The sequence below is a fragment of the Emys orbicularis genome, chromosome 3 (assembly GCF_028017835.1).
Source record: "Emys orbicularis isolate rEmyOrb1 chromosome 3, rEmyOrb1.hap1, whole genome shotgun sequence".
NCBI classification, from domain to species: Eukaryota; Metazoa; Chordata; order Testudines; family Emydidae; genus Emys; species Emys orbicularis.
Genome location: NC_088685.1, coordinates 201474745 through 201497860, shown reverse-complemented (window position 1 = coordinate 201497860; position 23116 = coordinate 201474745). Strand labels below are relative to the sequence as shown.

General features: G+C 40.1%; 1 protein-coding gene across 1 annotated transcript in view; it reads right to left on the bottom strand.

Annotated features, from left to right (window-relative positions):
* WDPCP (WD repeat containing planar cell polarity effector) overlaps positions 1–23116 on the bottom strand; it is a 166845-nt gene that overhangs the window by 38452 nt on the left and 105277 nt on the right. The window contains exon 13 of the mRNA XM_065402010.1: positions 21547–21649. Within this exon, the coding sequence (XP_065258082.1) occupies positions 21547–21649 (103 nt within the window). The remainder of the gene's footprint in view (positions 1–21546; positions 21650–23116) is intronic.

Below are 23116 nucleotides of genomic sequence, written 5' to 3'. Positions count from 1 at the left end.
GGGTAGAAGATGTTAATTATGTCTTCATTACAGAACAAGTCGGGATGTACATCCTGGTAAACTACACTGAGGTTGCTAACCTTTGTGTCGTTTCCTAGTGATAAGCCTTTAATTGATCTGTATTTTTATTTCTCTGCCAAGGGCTCGAAGAGTCTTGCATAGACAGTTTATTCATGCTTATCTCTAGGCTTTGCAGAATTCAATTTTTATTTTTACAATTTTGATGGATAATATCAATGTTTATTTTTAAGCATTTTTATTTTTATCAATTTAAATTTGTATGGGAGGGGCAGACAATTTTTTAATGACACCCGATGTTGAGATTCAAAAAGTTAAATTTCCATAACTGTTAAAACACAAATTGACAACATCACCTGTCAAAATATACAAAGTAAATATCCTTAAATACAACCCTAATAAGTTACCAACTAGCATTTTTCTTACTTTGCCTATTTGTAAATTTAGATTATTTTCAATGGAAATCTTTTTTTTGTCGGTTTGTGTGTGTATGGTGAAATTGACATTTACTAATAAAAATCTAAACCTGCCAAGCCTCATTATCTGTTTAACTGAATAAATAAAAATACTCTAAAAAGCCATTCTAGTTTACTGAACAAGTAGATTTTTTATTTATGTGATTAGGCGGATCACTGGGATGGAGATTCTCATGTGATCCCTAGTACAGCACCATGCACGTTGTTGATGCTTAACGAATAACTGCATCTAATAATAACACTGTAAGCATCATACAAGGCAGACTTTATTTTCCCCATATGCAATGTTAATATGAATTTTATACATTTACCTGACAAGATATTTAGGCCCTGATGCTGCAATATGTAGTACGTGTAAACTGCTCTACTGGAATGCATCCCCATTGAAGGAAATGGAGCTCTGCGTGCTGTATGGTAGATTACAGTAGCATATAATTAGTTCTTTCTGAAATTGTCACTATACTTTGGTGGTTAGAGTTTATGTACATATATTTTTAACTCTGAATATTTGGTACATATTCTGGAGAAATATTTTATGAGTGTTATCATTATGTATTGTATTGTGAAATCTCCAAAAGCCCTTCATGTCTATCAGGAGCGTAATACACCTTTAAGGGACATCAAAGGTTTAACAAACAAACAAAAAACCAAAGGAATTTAAAAGAAAACTAAGTCAGCATGGAATACATTCTCTCCCTGATGAACACACATGCCTATTAAAATTAATGGATGCTCTGTACATGCATTTAGGAGAGAATAAACATCTAATTTAAGCTAACTAAAGCCAGGACATTTAAGACTGACACTCTGTCCTTTTTTAAATTTGTTTTCCCCATCCCACAGCTATGTGGATTAAGAATGTTTCTCAGCTTTTATAGAGAATATTGTAAGCGAGCTGAAAATGAATGCAAGTGGTTTGCTTAAGAAAAATAAGAAAATACTTTTAAAATAATTTGTGAGCTGTATTTAAGTTTTTTACTTTTGATTTTACTCAGACGCTTTACTATTTAGCCCATGAAAATGACATTTCTGATAAAAACTTTCTCATATTATACAGCTGTCTTCTAAGGGCAAAAAGAAAGGCTAAACAGTCAAAATGTGCCTGGCCAAATAGTTAACAGACCAGTGCACATATTTAGCTGACAACTGCCTGAAATGTGAACCATTTGCTCACCCTTTCTTGTTACTTCAAAACTGATTTGGGCTTAAACATCTGAAACCTACAGGTGTTTAAATTCTCTCACTTGTCAGCAGAGCAGGCCTCATCAGACATGGTCTCGGGATGTGGTCAGACTGGAAGAGATACCCAAAGACCCCACAGGTGAAACCCAAAGAACAACCTAGCCCACCTGTGCCCCTCAAGGCTTATTTAGTGGATCTGTCCTTCAGAGACTAAAATTCAGAAGAGGAATAGTTAGAAAGCACCCAAGTTACTAAAGCAATTACACTAAATGCACTGAATTTAATTTGATAATTCATGGTCATAGGCCTGAAACCTTTAACATTTAACCTTGCAGCAAATTAAATCAGCTTTCTGATCAAGTGAAAAACTGTAAGCCATTGAAGTTTGAGTGTGCAAAGCATAGAGTAATTAAAAGAAGCTTTAAAAAAAATGTAGGAGAAAAAATATAGGACCAGCCCTTCACCCAAAACAAAACAAGCCCTACAAATAAACAGAACCTCTGTAGCAAAACAGGAAAGCATCATGGTCTCTATAAGACTAATATAGTCTTAGCCAGTGGATTATACAGAAGTATGAACTAAATGTAGTCCAGACATAAGCAAGCCCAACTCCCACTGAATTCAATGAGCAGTGGGTCTCCATACACTAAAACTGAATTTGGTGTGCTATGTTCTTTAATTCTTCTCAAATAGTGTAAGTAATATATTTGATTTTAGAAAATACAGAATTGGGGGCCTTAGATTTCAAGTTTCTAGTTTTAGCATATGCCTTCCACATAATTGAAACCCTTGTTTCACTTTTTCTTATATATGTGTGTGTGTATATATATATGCATCAATGTTACTAATTTGGGTATATATATATATATATTAGTATATAATGTTACTAATTTGGGTATATATATATATATATATATATACCCAAATTAGTAACATTATATACCCAAATATATATATATATATATATACCCAAATTAGTAACATTGATGCAGTATGTATTAGTAACATGCTATGTAAACTTATATCACATGTTAATTATACATTGTGCAAATCTCTATAGAGACACAGTATATAAGTTATACACTGTGTAACTAAGTATGTATGTGAGCGGTGTATATTATGTATATATAATATACACATTCACACACACCACACACACTATCACTGCATCTTGTGCTCAAATCACACTTATAGGGCTCACTATTCAATGTTTGCTAGACAAATCCTACACTGAGACAAAACACAGATGCATTTTCTAAATGTACCTTAAGGAATTAGGACATAAAAGAAGTTGGGGGTATTAGACCCTGACTTGTTTTAAACATCACTATAGAACCATGACTGACAGTTTACAATTTACAAGAAGGGTGTGGCTAATAAAGTCACTGAAGCAGATATAAGCACAGGTTCTCTCTGATATGCACTTATGGCCTGTCAGTCATTCTCTCAAGTGCTTTGTTGCACAGACATGCCAATAACTAATATCACATTCTATAGGTCTAATGCCCAAAGGCCTTTAAAAGACTATGCAACCATATCAGCATTTGAAAACTCCCGATTAATGAGGTTTATGTGCTTCAGTTGACTTTTTACCCTGTAAAAGAGTAATCTTAGACTGAAAACATGAACACTTGGAAAGTAGGACACTACATTGGGTAGAATTTTTTTTAACAGGTGAAATATATTTGAAGAAGAAAAAACAATGTTCATCTTTGTTTCTAAGCCATACCTCCTGCCCTACTTCTAAAATTTAATGCACTGTCAAGTAAACAGAAAATGTGCAATTAGAACATGTCAAAATAGAGTGCTCGCTTCAGACTTGATTTACTAACCCATAACGCCCTTCCCACCGTCAACAGGGCTACATTTGCCAGATTGCATATTTCAGTAACAGATTGGTATGAGTGCTATTTTTTAACCATAACAATACAATGTACTCTGATGCTGTATTCTGAAGAGTTAGTTATGGAAATGTAGGCACCCTATTCCTAGCCATTTAAATAAAACTCTGTCAACAGGAGCACCGGGTGGAGGACGCCCTCAAAAGATTCAGAGACAAAATGTCCCAGAAGCTGTAGGAGGACACTCTTTGTTCTTCGGAACGTAATGAGGAAAGAAAAAGAAAAGATGCTGAGGGAAGAAGTGGAGTGTGATGCTGAGAACTCCTCGACAGCGCAGGAAGAAATACTGTGAAGCCCTGTGGGCCACCAATACCGCCATTCCCCCTGGCAGTCGCTCCCTTCCCTTCCCCTCCACCCCCACCCGCTGTCCTGCCTGCAACCTACCTAGGCCCGGGCTCGGCATGTCCCAGGGCTTCTGCTCCTGTGAGCAGTCCCACAAACCTGGCCTGCCCCTGGGGCGTTCCGCATGGAATCCGGACACTCGGGGGGCCCATGGGGTGGCAGGAAAAGAAACTGTCCATAGCTGGCATTTCTGCTGGCGATATCCAGACCAAATAATATTACAGTGAATTGGACAGTGTCCGTTCCAGACAAAAATGTTTCTGTTAACCAAAGTTGTTGTTATCAGGGTTGTGATTAAGTGGCATTTACTGTAAATGCAACATTACTTGTTACCCATTCTTTTTGTCACTTAAAACCATATTTTGTATGTTTGGGATGTGGGGGGGGGGAAGAAACAATAAAAAGATAGTTTAATGAAGGAAGCACCCCGTGTTGATGTTTTCCACCACATCCTCACTTCACTATAGCCTTATTGGCCTCCCTTCATCTAGCTACTCACTCTTTCATACGGGCATCTTTCTCCCCACACTGGCCACAGACCTATTCCCATTAAACCCAGACTTCCCAGTGGTCTGGTGGTGTTCCTCATGCCCACTTAATTCTGTTTGTTCTCCTGTTCTAATTCTTCTTTAGATGAAGGAAACTCCTCTTCCTCCTACTGTGTGTTAAAAATGTACAAGGTTGCTTCGCCTGTAGGCAACCGCACAAATCACAGGAAAATACCACTGTGGAATGCAATCAGAGGTGCAGAATGGAGGTGGGTAGAGAGTGGGAAGGAATTAACAGGCTTGGAGTATTTTTCATTCAGCTAGAGCAGTGCTCTGTTCTAAAACAGGATGGCCAGTCCACACTGTTTCAGTCCTACTTCACCCTTAATTTTGCCTCAAAGAGCTTAGGGCTAGCTAAGCCTGGCAGGCCATGGTCCCCAAGTTGTTGGCCACAGGCTAGGATTGCTAGAACTAGTGCTATGGCTTCACCACATCGCCCAGCAAATTTTCTATCTCTGAGGCCAGGAAGAGGATGGTAGAACAGCCAGCTATGCTGCTAGAAGCCATTTCTAACTTCTCTGATTTTCTGTTTTTCTTTAACTTGTGGGAGTTTATTATTCAAGAACTATTTACTATTAATGTTTTCATTAACTAATATAGTTAAAACATTTGTTATGAGAAATAGGATGCACAGAGGAATAAAATAATGCTACAAAGTGTAAGCAATAAAATGTCAATATGAAATTTCACTGATGTTCAGCAGCCGCAGGGTAAATTCTCAAGGGATATAAAGTAACTGACAACCACATAATCCGAATAAACAGGGAATGATATACAAGCCACCATATAGCATTTTTAAAGAAGAGTAGATTAAAGGAAAATAAAGTAGAATATAAATAAAAACGAATATATTCAATTTTTTCACTTCAGAAAATGTTCCAGAAATGCACTCCCTGTATTTAAGGAATAGATGAGATTTCTGTTTCAAATTTAAATGAATATACAATAGGCTGGTCTCTTATTTATAGTAGAAAAATGTTATATCTATATAATATGAAGACTTTAACAGGAACAGCACCAATATTTTTCCCACCACCCAAAATGAAGGGACAGAACCAGAAGATGTCGGAAAGCATCTTTCATAATCAAGAAAACATCACATGATAAAACTTCTGGAATTGTGACACTAACGGAAAAATTTGCCTGGAAGAACATGGTCACAGATAAGACTGTGATCAAAGTTATGTTATACAGCGTAAGTGGTGAACAATACATACAGCTCTTGATAGTATTTTGAAGTGGATAATATTGAATTTGCCATTATTGGAGGACTGGGTGCAGATATACAAAAATCTGCCTGCTTTGATGATAATCATAAGAGCATGGATGTATAAAATATCTAATCTGTAAATACTAAAATGGTAAGTCAAGCAATGCTCACAATCCTCTGTACCTCACAGATGGAGAGAAGCAAAGCTAAATCAAAAAGATCTCTTACACAATAGATTCCCTGATGCTTCTGAAATCCAAGTGACACTGTCTGGAATACTCACCTGATCCAAAATGCCTTGAAGTTAACAATAGGAGTGTTTTCTGACCCAGAAATATGGAAGGAAAAATCGACACTACAAGTATTTGGTGATGGATTGGATTCAGGACTAGAGCTGGCCAGAGAATTTTAAGTGCAACAATTTTCTGTTGGGAAAATGCCATTTTGATAAAACCAACATTTCCGCAGATTTTTTTTAAACTATAATTTATTTTTGTGTTTAGGAAAACTTTGTTTTGGAAACTTATTTTATGGGATTTTTTTCATTTTTATATTACTTTTATTATTAGTTCATCAAGTGTCAGTAGGAGAAGTGCATAATATGACATATCATATTATGTGTTACTACTAATGACTTGGCATGAAATAATATAAAGGTAATAGACTGTAACAAAATTTTTATTTAAAACAAAATTTTTAATGTCAAAATATCAAAATTTCCTGTGAGAAAGAAATTCTAAGTTTTGACCAGCCCTATTTAAGACTCATCTGTGAGTAAGATGACATCATGAATGGACTTACAGCATTCATATAAAGTTTACATATAAGAGAGGGGAGCTACATCATATTGTTTGAAAATAATTAATGGTGTTATTTGGTACTTTCTAGGCCTCCAGATCGGTAATCAGATCTGTGTGGGCAGAAACAGTTCTTTTGTTGTTGTTATGGGAGCTGCTCTTCAATGGGAAAATGCAGCTTTGGGGACTGATCTTGCGAAGTGCTGAGTGGAGTTTAAACCTTGCAGAATTAAGCCATTCATTAGCAAACTGGCCTCATCATTAGAAAACAACTCAAATAAGAGGATGGCAAGCAACATGAAGAATCCTTTTAAAGATCTATTCCTGCGTAACCCTAAAATTAGTCTTTACTTGTAATGGTGTGTAGTTGCACCTAATGGTGAAAGTGAATAAGAAGCCGTGGAATAAAGATACCTGACTTCCCAGAAGTCTCTCTTGCCTCATGTTGTAAAGATTAGATGATATTGTAAGAGAAAGGAAGGATTTTAGAAGTCGGAAGGATTTCACCTATTTATACAGTTAACTTACGACAGGAAGGTAAAAAAATGGAGAAGTTGGATACAACAATTCAAAATAAATATGAATGGAACTATTATAATGAATAATAATAATTAATATTACAGTAGTGCCTCCAGGTCATCGCCTCCATTATATTAGGCACAGTACAGACATGCAGTAAGAGAGAATCCCTGACCCCAAAAGCTTACAATCTAAATAGACAAGGCAAATGAAGGGTAGGAGGGGGAAGAGACTTGTCCAAGGTCACTCAGGAGGTCAGTGGCAGAGCTAGAAATTGAACGTACGTCTCCTGAGTGCCTGTGTAGTCCTGTATCCAATCACCGACACTGCCTCCCACTGAACAGTTAGCCAGAAAAGCGCCACACTATGACAACGAACAGGAGCATAGGCCCAGCAGAGTTCTAGAACTCTAAATATATGAAGATGGAGAAGTGAACAAAATTCATTCTTGGGTCAAAATTTTTGAGGATTTATGTATTTGACAAAGAAATTTCAGTGCCAGGGACCAAATTCTTCAGTGATGTACATCAGAGCAGACGGTACCCCCATATACAGTACTTAGTAGTCACAAACTATGGCTTTGTTAGGAATAGGGCAAGCGTCTGCCAGTTGGTGAATAGTCACAAGAGCTAAATTAATCAATTAACAGCATCCCCACCTTACAAGTGAAGTTGCCATGTGTCAGTTGTGCACATTACATAACAAAATAAAACAAATAATACTTGCACTTATTTAGAACCTTGCCTCTAAGGATACTGAAGCACTTAACAACAGGAGGGTATCATTTAAGGGAAACTGAAGGGCAGAAATAGAAACGGAGGCACTGTGAGGTTAAGTAATTAGCTCAATGTAACAATGAGTTAGGAGCAGAGTCTGGAAGAGAACATAGACCTCATGACTCCCACGCCCTTGCTTTAAACAGAAGGCTCTACTGTCTCCTATTGTCTCAAGTGAGACCCCTAGACAGCAAATCTCCCATCTCAGAGAAGAGACAGGCCCAGGGCCGGCTCCATGCACCAGCTTGCCAAGCAGGTGCTTGGGGCGGCCACTCTGGAGAGGGGCGGCACGTCCAGCTATTCGGCGGCAATTCGGTGGATGGTCCCTCACTCCCACTTGGAGCGAAGGACCTTCCGCCAAATTGCCGCCGCAGATCGCAATCGCGACCGCGGCTTTATTTATTTTATTTTTTTTCGCCGCTTGGGGCGGCAAAAACCCTGGAGCCGGCCCTGGACAGGCCCCCACTCTGACCTAATCAATAGGATCTGTGTTAAGATTGTCCTAGCCGGACATACACAACACAGACCTTGGCATATTTGCCACAAAAAAAACCCAAACCTCTGTATAAGCATCTTGTAGCAAGTATATGTTATGATCGAATTATAGCAAGGATTATGTGCGATGAAACAAGATTAGCAAATGAGCAGAACTGAACTCTACACTAGGAAGTTTCAACAAATAAATTATACCAGACTGAAAAAACAACTCCACTGGAAACCACATTGATTACTACATGCTCTCCGAAATGAAATTGTCTCAACCAATCAGGGAGAAGGGATAGACACTTATTTCACAGTTATGCAATTCCCTACACTCACATTGTCTCAGGGGATCTAATTTGCATAATAACGACACAGAGATTTCTCAATAACCATATAGTGTGTAAAGCCCTGTAGATTGTGTCAGGGGCATGACTGGCCAAGCACAGGGGAAGGGTTCTCACGGTGGCTACACTTTCTGATCATTTTTAAGTTGACTCTCAAATCTACCTCTTTATCCTGGCTCAATCTCATCATGAAATAAGTGCACACTGATTATGCAAAACCCTCTGCTTTGATTTTCTCTTGTCCCCCAAACTCACAGTCTACCTGTCCACGACAACCATGCTGTCTTCAGTCTGTGACTTTCTTCTACCCTGTCACTATACATAGCCCCAAATATCAAATACAACTTAATGTTAAAAGAAATCACTGTTAGTGTGGGAAAAAGAGGTGTGGCGGGGAACTAAGTCTTCTTCAAATGGCAAGGAAAATTGAGCAGGGATGGAGGTGTTGAGAGGTCTGAGGCTAGATAGGGTCAGAAGGTGGGGAACCAGCGGAAGCTATGTTTTTTATGCGCCTATGGAAGGGGAGCACTGAGGGTAGAAACCAATCAATCAGAGAGGGAGATGTTATATATCCAATAAATTACACGGCTGAGAAGACAGAGTACAGTTCTGCATAGTACAAATAAATAGTAAAAAATAAAATAATAATAATAATAGCTTGAAGGCTTCTCCCAGTTAATTCATTAATTTCTAGGCCAACAGACTGTAAGGGCCCTGGACTGAGAGTTTATTCCTCTAAACAGCTTAGCCTTGGACTTAACAAAAGATACAATTATCACATCATAAGCAAGAAGCACTCTCGGGCTCTCGTTTAGTTTACTCATATTGCTGTCATCATGCTACCGCCTAACTACATAATTGTCTCCACTATACAAACAAATCTAAGGGAAGTGATAAGTGAACGATACATTAGCTTAAAAAAGCATGAGTACCATTTATATACAGAAGCGGGCCAAAGTCTATTTGAGATGATAAACTGGAGGTCTCTGCCCCATGCGGTTTTTAAAGGCTGTAGACTGACTGCTTTTGAATTCATAATGAAAGAGCAGATAGCATAGGTAGGGCTCACTATTGAACCCAGTCTTCTAAGGAGAGGTTAACAAAGTTGGAACTGTTAGGGCGCTAAGCATGTGAAGGTTGAAGGTATGAGTAAGGAGATGCTGGAGTTGTAAGTATTGTCAAACCTGTGACCTGCGTAAACCGAGCAATATTTTTTCTGGTCAATGTTTTTAAATTCATTTCTTTTAAATACTCTTATGATCAGAAATAGCTATAGAAACAAATTGTAATTAAGACATGATTAAATGAGAAAATGTTGAGAGATCCTGTAGAGAGGAAGAAAAGTATATAGAAAAAAAACATTAGGGGGAAAAAAAACACAGAGCTGGAGAATAACAGTGGTTATATGTCAATATTGGTCTGACTTCAGTTATACTGACCTCAAAAGTGAAGAAATGTTGGCTGGGCTACGTGCTGGCGTGCGTGTAACTTTGGAGTTGTGATGTACCCTGCATCCATCCACCCTGTGTTAGAGTCTGATCAGCTCAGCGAAGCACAGCTTTATGCCAAATAAAGATACCTGAGTGACGAAGGCTGGAGTCGAACTGAGTTCTTGGGAAGCTGAGTGGAAACGGGTCTCGGAGGGAATCCCAACAGGCACTGTTTCAGCTTCTGGGCATGCGCACTGCTGCCTCCCTCTAGGTGCCCAGGCACCTATCTGCCACCTAAACTCCAGAGCGATTCACGAACCAGGTGAAGATAGGCATTTGCTCAGAGACCGCCTACTGGGCTGGGCTCCTCTGGCAAGTTCATACAAAACTACTACTACTACTATGACAACAGCTGCCACCATAGGTGCTGGAACTAGGGGTGCTGGGGGGTGTTGCAGCACCCCCTGGCTTGAAGTGGTTTCCATCATCTCCAGGGTTTACAGTTTGGTTCAATGGCTGTCAACACCCCCACAATACAAATTGTTCCAGCACCTCTGGCTGCCACCACTGCCCATAACATTTAGCGCAATGGTTAGGATACTCACTTGGGCTGCGGGAGAACCCCGATCAGGTCTCCCCTCCAACTGAGGGGGAAGAAGGGACTTGAACATGAATCTGCCACCTCTCTGGTGAGTGCTCTAACCACCGAGATCTGGGATATTCTGATGTGGGGCTCCTTCAGTGCACTCTAGATAAATAATTAGAGTCACTGGAACAGGGGGTCTGGATCCTGGGTCTGCCACCTGCGTGCTCTAACCGCCAGGCTATAGAGTCATTCTCATGCTTGTGCTCTCTCTCACACCTCTTTCTCTCTTGGGCCCAACTGACACTTTGAGAGTGAGAGAGAGAGAGACGAAGGGAACACCCTACCAATGGGGCTAAAAGAGATGAGCTAAGTCCTTCTCCTTCTCCCACCGGGCAGTTATAACACCTCACTCATTTTGCGCATTCAGGCCTAACCTAATTACTCATGAGAATTCAAGCCAATATGATCATCCCAAACTCATGCCAAGAAAATCTTCATGATGCTTTATATCTATTCATGATAGATATGATATAAATATAGAACTGTTTGTAATGTCTGTATATAGAGTGGTGAAAGTGATGGGGGCATTTAAAGACAGTGAAAGGAGCAGCTTTCTCACCCTAACCTGCCTTCTCCTCACATCCCAGCAGTAAAAAGAGAGGAAGAAGCAGTAAATTGTCTAGGTTTGCCACCCATTCCAAAATTATATTGTGGTTGTCGCTATGTGATGACATTGCATCTTTTCATCATAATGTTACAACATCCTGAAATTTCATAATTCAGACACAAGCATGCAGTGATGGTCAACGTTGCCTCATGAGCTGCATTTAAGATTAAAGTCAATAGTTTAAAACTAACATGATTCAGAACTAGCCTCATTAGAGCCAGCTAGTCCTGGAGTCAGCTATGAAGACTGTTGTGGAAATAATACTATAAAGCACAAATATTTCTAACCAGGGGTCAGGAACTTGTCCGACAAATGTTCCAAGCAAAATATGCAGCTTGAATGTGAAGGGTTGAAATTGTAACTGAGAAAAAAACAACCTTTTCCATTGCTGTAAGATGGCTATTGCTACTACTGGTTGAGCTCTGCTATGGCTATGGTCACATGACCCTGAGATTTGCAACTGAGACGCTTCAGCGGAGACTAACTGATGATACAGAACATTCAGGGAAAAGACAATTTCATTGAATGAAACAAAAATATATAGCAGGGGAAAGGTTTTAGTTTAAAGAAAGAATTGCCCCTTGGGTTGAAACCATGACCTCCAATGACCTTGTTTGTGGCTTTGGACGCTGTTGGTCAGTTTTCCAAGCTGCAGGGCAATCGTTTTTCTCTCTCAGCTTGGTCTATTTCTCCTTCTCTTTCATATTTTGGCCAAGTTTGGTGCTCAAGAAAGTAACAGATTGATAACGCCGACAAGTGCAAGGCACACTGTCAGTGCTAGTCAATCTGCTCCACTTTGCTTTTACCAGGAACATCCCTGCTATGCTGACACCAGCCCTTTCCCGATCAGAGACTTCCAACAGTGAAAGACTATGGCATGTGCTGGTTTTGTTATACTGGCAAACCTTCAAATAAGTACTACGTTAAGACCATCAAACTACTTTCACTTTTGATGTGTCTGATTTTAGTCTCCACAGGTGAAATGTTAGTGTATTTACCCCCTCTTTCACCTAGGTCCACTAAAAGGAAAACAGCCAAGACCTCCACTTTGCTATGGGGTTCCCATGGCATTCAAGTTGACCCTGGGCACAGAGCTTGAGAGTCCACGGTCTTTGCTTGGAGTCATCATCACAGGCAGAGTTTTAAAAAAAAGTTCTTTACTTGATCTGTATCATCAGCAAACAGATGTACAAAGACTGACTGACTGGCTCTATTTAGAAAACGCTGACACTTCTGAACACAGGAGAATCTATAGCTTCTTCTTCCCTTCCAATCTGCCCCAGGCTAGGGCTGATATTTCCCTTTTTTACCCACCTTTGCAGTGAATATTCGTCTGACTCATTTGGCGGGAAACAGACTAAAAAAGACCTTTTCCGATATTACAATTTTGTAAACACGGTTTGTTTAAAACCTCACAAATTTTATAGCTATGTGTTCCAGAAAAACACCTCTTCTTCAAATTCCTCAGCTGACACGTCACCGCTGTGATGTGCTACACCCTGTCACATCACGTTACATTATACAGAGTAAACAGAAGAAAGGTTATAACCTTGGTGTGCATACCAACTGCCATGCAAGTATGTGTTTGCCAGCTATTCCTTCTATATATATGAATGCACTCTGAAAATACTAAAATCAGAGAAACTATAGGCTTGCGGAAGGAGCTAGGGTATATGAGCGAAACACACTTATGATACATTATGAACAGACAGACACACATCTAATGCTAAGTAGATAGAGCATGGAAAGAGACCCTCACAAATGATAGAACACTAATATTCTTTTACATGTACATAGTAGATTTCATCCGGCAGGATTACAAAATGGTTGACTATGAGCCAGATTCTGGCTGCTGTATATACATAAAAGCACAAATGAAACTGCAGGGGCAGAAGGGGAATATTCTGGACTATTTTTGCACTGAATCTGGCTTCCCCACCAGTCCCCAGACAGGCCACTCCACGGGCTCTCCATGAGAGGAGTCATGGAGGGGCTTCTGAGGAGTTGCCTATAGGTCAGGAGATACAGTCTGCAGATTGTACACATTAATACCTTGAGCCAGCAATGGCAATATACCTCATGAAGGCTTGATAAAATACCCACAATCTGTATATCTATTACTTCCATAAAAACTGTTAGAAGAACACTACTAAGGTTGCAAAATCAAGCACTCAAAAGTTAGGAAATGCCTTTATTTAGGTTGACCTTGCAGTCCCAGTTTCCTTGTCCCAATCTCCCCCACCCCAACTACCACTTCCATTTTACATCTCCCAGCCCCTACCCCTCCTTATCCTTCAGTCCCAGTTTCTGTCCCCCCTTGACTCCTTGTCCCAGTTTACCTACCCTACTAGGTTATGGTGTATGGGTGTTACATCATGGCTGGCTCTTCCCCATTGCTGAATTTTTTTCGGTCTGAAATATCATCTCAGGAAAACAAAAGCGACAGGTCTGGCTAGCCTCAAAGCTCTTAGTAGCAGCCGTGTTAGTCTGTATCCGCAAAAAAAACCCTGTCATTATGCAAGGCACTGCATTTAGCCGTATGGAGTGGAAATCCATCAACTTCATGAGATATGCATCCGAAGAAGTGGGTTGTAGCCCACGAAAGCTTATGCTCTAATAAATTTGTTAGTCTCTAAGGTGCCACAAGTAATCCTGTTATTTTTTTTAGGACATAGTTGGCAAATACTGTACTGGGGGTATTACAAATCAAATGGGAATCAATTCATTTAAAAATCAAGACTTAAAGTTGAACAGCCTCTTCATTTCATTTGACATTTTGGGTATTGGTACTTTTAAAAAAACAAGTCACATTCTGTAGCAGACATTAAGTCACAATAAACAAGAAAAAAAAGTTAAGGAATGCCATAATTATTCTAAAAACCTGACTGCAAACTATAAATCTCTTTCAAGTTCAGGTACACAGAGCCTTGTGTAGACCCTCTGCAGCTAAGCAAAGCCGCTAGCCTTTGATGTATTTATAATTATTAGGGGCTTAAGATTATGTCTTTAGGCAAAGCTGCCTAGCAGTAGGAAGGTATAGATCAAAACTGACATCAGGACACAATGAAGTGAAGATAGGTGAAGAGGAGGCAAAAGTAGTTTGGCCTAACTCAAGTAAAACAAGTACCTGATGTGATGCTGCTCAAAGACAATGCAAGAAGTAAAGCAATTAGTGACCAGAACCTCTACAATATTAAGAGTTGAAGATTTATTTTCACTAATGTTTAGAAGAAATGAAAACGTTAAGTAACAAAAACTAAACAATAAAATCAAGCAGAACATTCAGACAGTCAATTCACAAAACGATGTAAACTATGTAACAACAACAACAACAACAACAACGAGGGTCTAACACGTCAAAGGAAGGATTCAGAACTAAAGGTGCAGTAGGGCTGCAACCTGCAAGGAACTGAGTGCTCTCAGTTCCCACTGAAACTAATGGGAATTGAGCGCCCTCAGCACCTTGCACGACCAAGCCCTAACCCAGCTGTCACTCATCCTGTTGTTCCTGACCTGGGGTACCTCAGGTCAGCGTGTGGTCCGGATCCAAAGTCCATTGACGTAAATGGGAATTTTTCTACGGACTTCAGTGAGTTTTGGATCAGATCCTATGTGCGGCAATACGTAAGCATAACTAAATGACTTAAGTATCAGAGGGGTAGCCGTGTTAGTCTGAATCTGTAAAAAGCAACAGAGGGTCCTGTGGCACCTTTAAGACTAACAGAAGTATTGGGAGCATAAGCTTTCGTGGGTAAGAACCTCACTTCTTCAGATGCAAGACGTGAGGTTCTTACCCACGAAAGCTTATGCTCCCAATACTTCTGTTAGTCTTAAAGGTGCCACAGGACCCTCTGTTGCTTTTTAAATGACTTAAAGAGATGAGGGGGAGCTTAATAATGCACTCATTATGCCTGGCACAGTATTCTGAAAGGTCACATGGTGGAGCTCATTTCTCACTATAGGTTAACTGCCAATTGTGTGTGAAAGGAGCATTTTGGATTCAAATGGGTATTTCTTTGCCTCCTGGGGGAAAGAGTCATATTATTGGAATACTCTCAGCAAATGATTTGGCTCCTGAGGATTTGATTGACTTAAACTGGGAATCTAAATAAATGAACAGGAGCTCTGGTATTTAAATTGGAGGCCCTAACTTTTTAGAACACTTGAACATAAAGTTATGCACATCACATCCCTTATCATTTGAAGGCTGGCACTGGAATATTCTGATCTGGAACAATTAGATATTGCTTTATTTTTACTGTATAACACAACTTTATTTTGGATAGCACCTTTTATACATACTATATCCCAAAACATTTTACAGCATGAAATAATAAATAACAGCAGAGGAAGAGAGAAATAAGGAGAAACAGTAAGTTTTCATCTAAAATTGTAAATGTGATGGAAAGACAATGGGGCAGGTAGATATGAGAAAGCTGTTTCAGATGGGAGGTGGCTCTCTCACCAGCAGTGGAGAGGGTGCGTGAGGGGACAGAAGAAAGGCTAGTGCTAGCAGAATGCGGGAACTGAAGAGAAATGAACTCTATCAGATAATAAAAATAAGAGAAACAAGAAGAGAAGATAAAGTACGAAGAACTCTAACACAAAGTGAAATGATGACGGCAAACTAGAGCAAAGCCAATCCCAGTGATTATTAGAGCAATCCCTAAGGGTATGAATGAGCAGCTCAAGAACACATTAGGAGTGCAAGACACCACGATCAGTGGCCTCCAAAAGACAGTGCTCTTAGACATTGTGAGAATTTCAAGGGAAGTCAAAGAGAACGAGTGCATCTGAGCACTTAAAATGCAGGAATTCTCCGACGGGTTTAACGGAACTCTTGACTACTCAAACCTACAGAGTCGGTTCGGGATCAGGATACATTGGTGACTTACAGGGATAAATTTTGGACAGTAGCTTCCCCTTTTTATGCTTAAAGATCTTGTATGTTGTGAAGGCCATTTGTTTAAAAGAAATCCCCATGATATAATAGAAACTAATAATAGTAATAATACAATAACAATACCACCACCTTGTTTTTATACAGCTCTTTTCATCAGTAGATCTCAAAGCACTTTACAAAGATAGGCTAACGCAAGTTCCTGGATAATTACAAAAGCAAGGAGGGCAATTTTAAATTTGATTTTGAAATGCAAGTGGAACCAGTGGAATTCTCTGAGAATGAGGTGATCTGCCTGAGTTCTTTGTAGCTACTCCTCCTAGCTTTCTCCTACTATATAGTCTATGAGAAGAAATATTGCAGTATATCTGTATCATTGTAGCCAGGTATATATATATATATATATATATATATATATATATATATATATATATATATATTTTTTTTTAAGGGAAAAAACTCAATTTTTTTTCATGTAAACTAATGGACCACTAAGTAAGTCAGTCCCAGAGGGCTTTTTAGAACAGCGGAATTAACACATCTCCAGTTGTTTGATTAAGGTACCACTGTTAAAAATGTTGCCCAAACATTAGAGCTACTAATATTTTAAAATTAATTTCTAAGTAAAGGTATAGGGCTTCACAGTTTGCCTTTGAACTATGCAGCATTTATCTCTTTCTTGTCACAACATGAATCCCTTTTGGGTGAAAGCTATTGATTTGAAGGTTAAAATAAATTCATCTTGCTGGGCTCTAATGTAATTTGTTGGAAGCTGGCCTTGGGAAACTTTCTGACATTTACTACATATGCTCTTCATTGGGTATTCATAGTGCAATAATGTTTGAATGGCTGAGTTCTTTACCTCCATGATCATTATTAAACATGGCATTTCTTAACACATTGTGCCTTGTGAGTTCTTTGTAGCTGAGGTTTACATTAGCAATCTATAGGCTACTGAATTGAGCAGATGTGCTCTTCTACAGTGGATAAAACAATATCTAGTTATTTGTGCTCTGGTAGGGTATGTACAAGAGCGAATACAAATCTTCTACTAGTAAGCCTAGATTTCTCTTTACTAGATATTTTAAAAAACGTCTATATTGTTCACAGCAATACAGCTAACTGAGGAGTACAGAACAAGTTTCAGGACAAGGTTATAGTGAAATCACTGAGCCTTTGCCAAGAAGCTTGTGTTAAAGATCTGCTGTGGAAGTAATTCAACAGAATTTAACTTTGGTCCAAAACTAGATTAAAGACAGCCATAAAATCCATGGCCACCTGTCTCCAGTTCAAATTGGAGTTGGAGAAAAGGGAAGGACTTTGCATTTCTACTCTGGGAAAGTGTACAGTGCCATTATTTTGATCTCATAATACCACACGATGTATTCTCATAGGATTTCAAACATCAAATCTGTTGAGAATGCTTTCTCTTAAAAAGCTTTTATCGAATTAATCTAACAAAGTCTGTTTAGGCCCAGATCAAGGGCAAGGAATAGCAGAGAGCCCAGCTGACTCCACTTTCCCCCTGCAAAACCCTGAGTGAAACTAGCTGTGTTTTACCTCCTGAAACACAAAGGAATTTCAGTGGTTCTAAGTGTTTTCATCAGAATCATCCAGGCCTTCTTATTGGCTGTAGGATCCTTGGACAGTTGTTTCTTGGATATATGCATGGCAAACTCTGACCATATAAGGAGCTCAAATGAAGTACAAATCCAGAAATTACATTGAGGAAAAATTGCCTCCTTTGCAACATTAAGTCTGGCTTTTGCCATGTTACACTGAGCTATGCTCAAGATGAGTAAGCAATTAGCTCATTATTCAAGGCTGCAGTACCAATGCTATACATTAAAGTTGAGCATCGGCCTGCTAAACCCAGGGTTGTGAGCTCAATCCTTGAGGGGGCCATTTAGGGATCTGGAGCAAAAATCTGTCTGGGGATTAGTCCTGCTCTGAGCAGGGGGTTGGACTAGATGATCTCCTGAGGTCCCTTCCAACCCTGATATTCTATGACTTCAGCAGTTTATAACTTTCTCAAAAAGTTTTAATCTAAATTGAAGCATGTTTGGTACCAACGCAGCTCCTGGGAAGATTTTGGCGACTTGAGGTTGTCTGAAGAAGGGATGTGGTACTCTCAAGAGTTCTGCAATCAGGGGAGAGCGTTTGGTCATACATTGTTTGAGTTATTGGGGAGTGGAATATGAGAGGGTGAGTTGGGGCCAGGGAGTACATATTACAGAATGTGGAGGGGAGGGATTGGTACATAAATGGTTTGGGGGACAAATATTTAGGGAGGGAACTCATCCTCTGGCCTTCATGAGACATCCCTTGATTTTACCATCACCTTACAGAGCCCCTTCCATACCTTAGCATAGAACTTGGGCCCAGCTGCCTCTATGATATATCACTTGCACATCTCACTGTTTGTTTGCTTTGACTGCTGCTTTCTCATTGAAATTTGCAGTGCAAGTGAAGGGCTTGATCTAGGAAGCCTCAAATGCTCTTGAGACAGAATAGCAGAAGAGAGGAAAGAAGGCAGATGGCATGGAGAGAAACAGGGAGTGGGAAACAGGATGGAAGAAAGGTCTGGGGTCACAAGATGGTGAAGAGGAAAAGTAAGAGGTGGGAAGGGAAAACAGATAAGGGAGCTGGATAAAACCCTGGCTTCAATAAAAGGGGCCTGGACACTCAGACTGTCTCTCAAAAATAACAAGGAGTCTGGTGGCACCTTAAAGACTAACAGATTTATTTGGGCATAAGCTTTCGTGGGTAAAAAAACCCACTTCTTCAGATGCATCTCAAGTGAGGTTTTTTACCCACGAAAGCTTATGCCCAAAGAAATCTGTTAGTCTTTAAGGTGCCACCGGACTCCTTGTTGTTTTTGTGGATACAGACTAACACAGCTACCCCCTGATGCTTGACATCTCTCAAAAATGGGAATCACAATACACTGGGGCAGCTGGTAACTTAATTTTTCTATGCATGCACCCTTAAATGGACATGTAGTATTTTGTATTACTGCATACATGGTCTGTAATGAAAGACTCTGTTGTAATACATACACTCCAAGAGGCAGAGTTAAGATTGTTGTTTGAACCATAACTCTGACACTTCTGACTTTTGCATGATTCACTTCTCAGAGTTAGTGTTGCACTGACACTGTAATTTACATATAGGGTGGTCACTGATTTTGCTTTTGTTTTGAGTGGTTAAACAATGCCCAGGCCTAATAAAACCTTCTTTGCTAATGATTCTTCCTTGGGTCACAAATTTAAAATTAAAGCGGCATAATGCAAAAGTTCAGTATATGTTTAGAAGCAAAAGAAAACAAAACTGTTAACTCCGTTTTCAAGTACTTAGAGCCCTATCCAATTCCTGAACTCATGGCAAGATTCCCATTGATGTCAGTAGAAACTGAATCAAACCCACTGTTAATATACTGAGGCTTCGCTACAATTTATCAGGGGGGCATTGCATTTACTAAAAAATTTAAACCACCCTGATATTAATTATTCAGAAAATGACAACATCTTAAAGACCATGGTTAAAGATGATGGATTGACTTTATCATTTACAATGAAGGAGTTTACTTTAAAATAATAATAATTAGCAGTTACAGAGAGAGGGCTTTCTATTCAAGATTCTTAATACACTTTAAAAGCATTAATTTAACCTCATAAAATCTCTAAATATTAGTATTTCTATTTTACAGATAATGAAACAGACTCAGCAAGATTAAGGGCTAAACTTGTAGCATTAAGTGTGTACGGCTGCATATATACACGTGTGCCTGACTCACTCATACACGCAAATATGCAATGAGCCCATGCAAGTCAGGTTTTTACAAGCACACATAGCCCATTAGGCATTGAACGAGCCACATGCACACAAAAATACTTGACTTGCGCGTGTACATTAGCATTTGCAGTCACAATCAGATATGTACAAATGTAAACTCACAGTTATAATCTTCTATTTTTGACAGTCTGGCCCCCAAAAAACTTGCCTAGCCCAAGTTCACACAAATTTTCTAACTCCAAAGCCTATGTCTTAACCACAAGATCATCCTACTCTCTTATCATGTGACAATAGGAAAGGATCACAGAAAGAGATGATTTGCTCTGACACTCAGCAAAGAACAGCATTGGAATAAGGAAAATGGTATTATACATATTACAGATAAAGCTGCAGTGATGGGCAACCTGCGGCCCGCAGGGCACATGCAGCCCTCAGGATAATCTGCTGGTGGGCCGTGAGACAGTTTGTTTACATTGACCGTCCGCAGGCATGGCTGCCCGCAGCTCTCAGTGGCTGCAGTTCGCCATTCCTGGCTAATGGGAGCTGCGGGAAACGGCGCCAGCATGTCCCGGCAGCCCGCACCGCTTCCCGCAGTTCCCATCGGCCAGGAATGGCAAACCGCGGCCACTGGGAGCTGCGGGCGGCCATGCCTGCGGATGGTCAATGTAAACAAACTGTCTCACGACCTGCCAGCGGATTACCCTGGTGGGCCGCAGGTTGCCCACCACTGGCTGCTATGCTCTTTCTTTCTCTCTTACACAGGGCTCTTGCCTAGAATCTTCTCCGGACTTCCCCGCCCTCTGAATTCTGCTACAAATGTAAAGAAACAGAACAGTCTCCATATCTTTACACTTCTCTTTAAAGAGATTAAGTGAAAACACAAGACATGATCAAGCCTTCTACTTTGCGGGGGGAAGAGAGGTGCAAGTTGTTTTGCCTAGCCTGCTGAGCTACTGGTGGCCCAACTATGGGCACAGTCCTGCAATCTTTGCTCACATAGATATTTCTTACTCAAATGCCAAGTCCCATTGACTGCAACAGACCTACTTTAGAGCCAGATGGTGAAGCCCCCCTTGCTCAGACTGGAGAGCATTTATCTCACCTGAGTACTTCCAGAGGCCTCACAAAGTGAATCCCATTGTCTTCACCGGGACTACTTGAGTGAGTAAATGCTCAGCCAGGTGAGTGAGGTTTCCACAATCTGGTCCTTAATAAATAAAGTTTACTTGTGTGAATAAGGATTTCAGGATCAGGACCTTTTGCACCTGATCTCATTACAATGTGCATGGAATTCATTAACCCTTTTTCTTATTTTCTATAAAATTGTGGTGATTTACTCCCTTTTGCTTTGCAGCCCGCACATTGACACAATTCTCACTTCTATACCCAAAGGCAAAGCAATGCTGTTTTCATAAGCTTACCTTCTTCCCCACAAATAAAGACCACCACCTCCTTTTCCAAGAAAACAATTCAAATTAACCAATAACCCCCTACAAGTATAACATCGTGGTGATGCAGAACAAGTATTGATTAAAACAAAAAGGGCTTTTTAAAAAAAGCATTAATTCTTACCAACTCCAGTAGTTATTGATTCTGCATCAATGTCGTTAGCTTTTTTCTTTGCCACTTCAGCTAGTGCCAATTCACCCTTATCTACTGCAAGGTAATGGATGTCCTTTGGAAATAAAGCAAAATAAAAGATTAATCTAAAATGAATCAGACAAGTAACAAAGGAGAATTTGAAAGAAAGAGGCTCTTTTCTTGCTTAGATTGCAAACACAAATGGAACAGATGAACCTACTGTTATGTTTTAATTTTCTTTGTACTATTCTTTCCCTATGCAAATTTATTAACTCTACTCACGTTGTTGAAAGAAAAGTCTCTGGTTAATACATAAAACACTGACCCTCCATGAACTGATGAAAGTCAGGCTGATGACTTTGCATGTATAACTGAAACTTTAGCTGGATGCATTAGGAGTCTGGTGCAGCTGTCCCGACATGAACCGAAGAGGGATTGGCTGGCAGGTGGTTTGCCTGTCTTGTTTGTGAGGCCATGTTGTTTACATCTAACCAAAAGCGCAGGATGACTCCTGATCTAATGCTAATGTTTGTGATGCAGCATTTCCACATGAGAGTTTTGGGCTAAAGCTATGCTGGAATAGGTTTCAGTGTAATGATTGTCCTATTGCACTGTAAATTCTTTGTGTGAGGTGATTCTCACTGCAATGATACTGGAGGTACAGTACAGAGACTAACAGTGCTCAGTGACTTGAACATTCAAATAGATGATGAGATTTCTGAGTCAACTCAGGATTTCATGGCCACTATGACAACCATGGGTTTAATCGCAGATGACTGTAGGCTAAGCTCATATAGTTGGCCACACTGGATCAGAGTGCTGTATATTATTCAGATGTCATGGGTCCATCGTTGCCTCCTGTAGTTTGAGGTCAGTGTCCACCTATCCTTAAGGGAAGAGGGATCTATTTTGATGGTCTAACCTTTGAGGGTAATGCCTCTCTGACATGGATGTGCACCAACAGCCAGGCACAGTTTTGCTTACTGTAGTAAATGAAGAGTACTTCCTTGTAACTGAGGTCTACGAGGAGAAGTCTGCCTAGTCACACTCATGGGATGTGCTAGCTGGTGCAACTCTGATGGTGGAACCTTAGCTAGCCATGCCCACTGGAGGGCTCACATGCCCCCTCCTGTCCCTACCCTCACTGTTTCAGAATGTTTGAGGGGTGAGGCTATAAAAGGGGAAGTGGCGCTCACACTGCCCCAGCTCCTTCCACTGCCTCCTCAGGTCTGTGTTGTAATTAGGACTCCAAGGAAGAGGGGAAGATGGGTGGGAAGTGTGAACATGCAGAGTCCATCTTGAAAAACCTCTGTTACAAGTAAGTAACCACAGAGTGGCTTCTGCACATTCCCACTCATGGGCTAGACTGGCTAGCAGTACTCCTTCAAAGGAAGATGAAATGAGGAGTTCTAGTGAAAATGCAACTGTAGGACTGCACTGCCAAATTGAGCATCCGACCTAGAGGCTAGATCCAAGGCATGCTGCTCTGTGAAAAGTATGGATGAACCTCCAAGTAGCAGTTATCCAGATCTCTATAATTGGCGTAAGTCTGAGATATGCA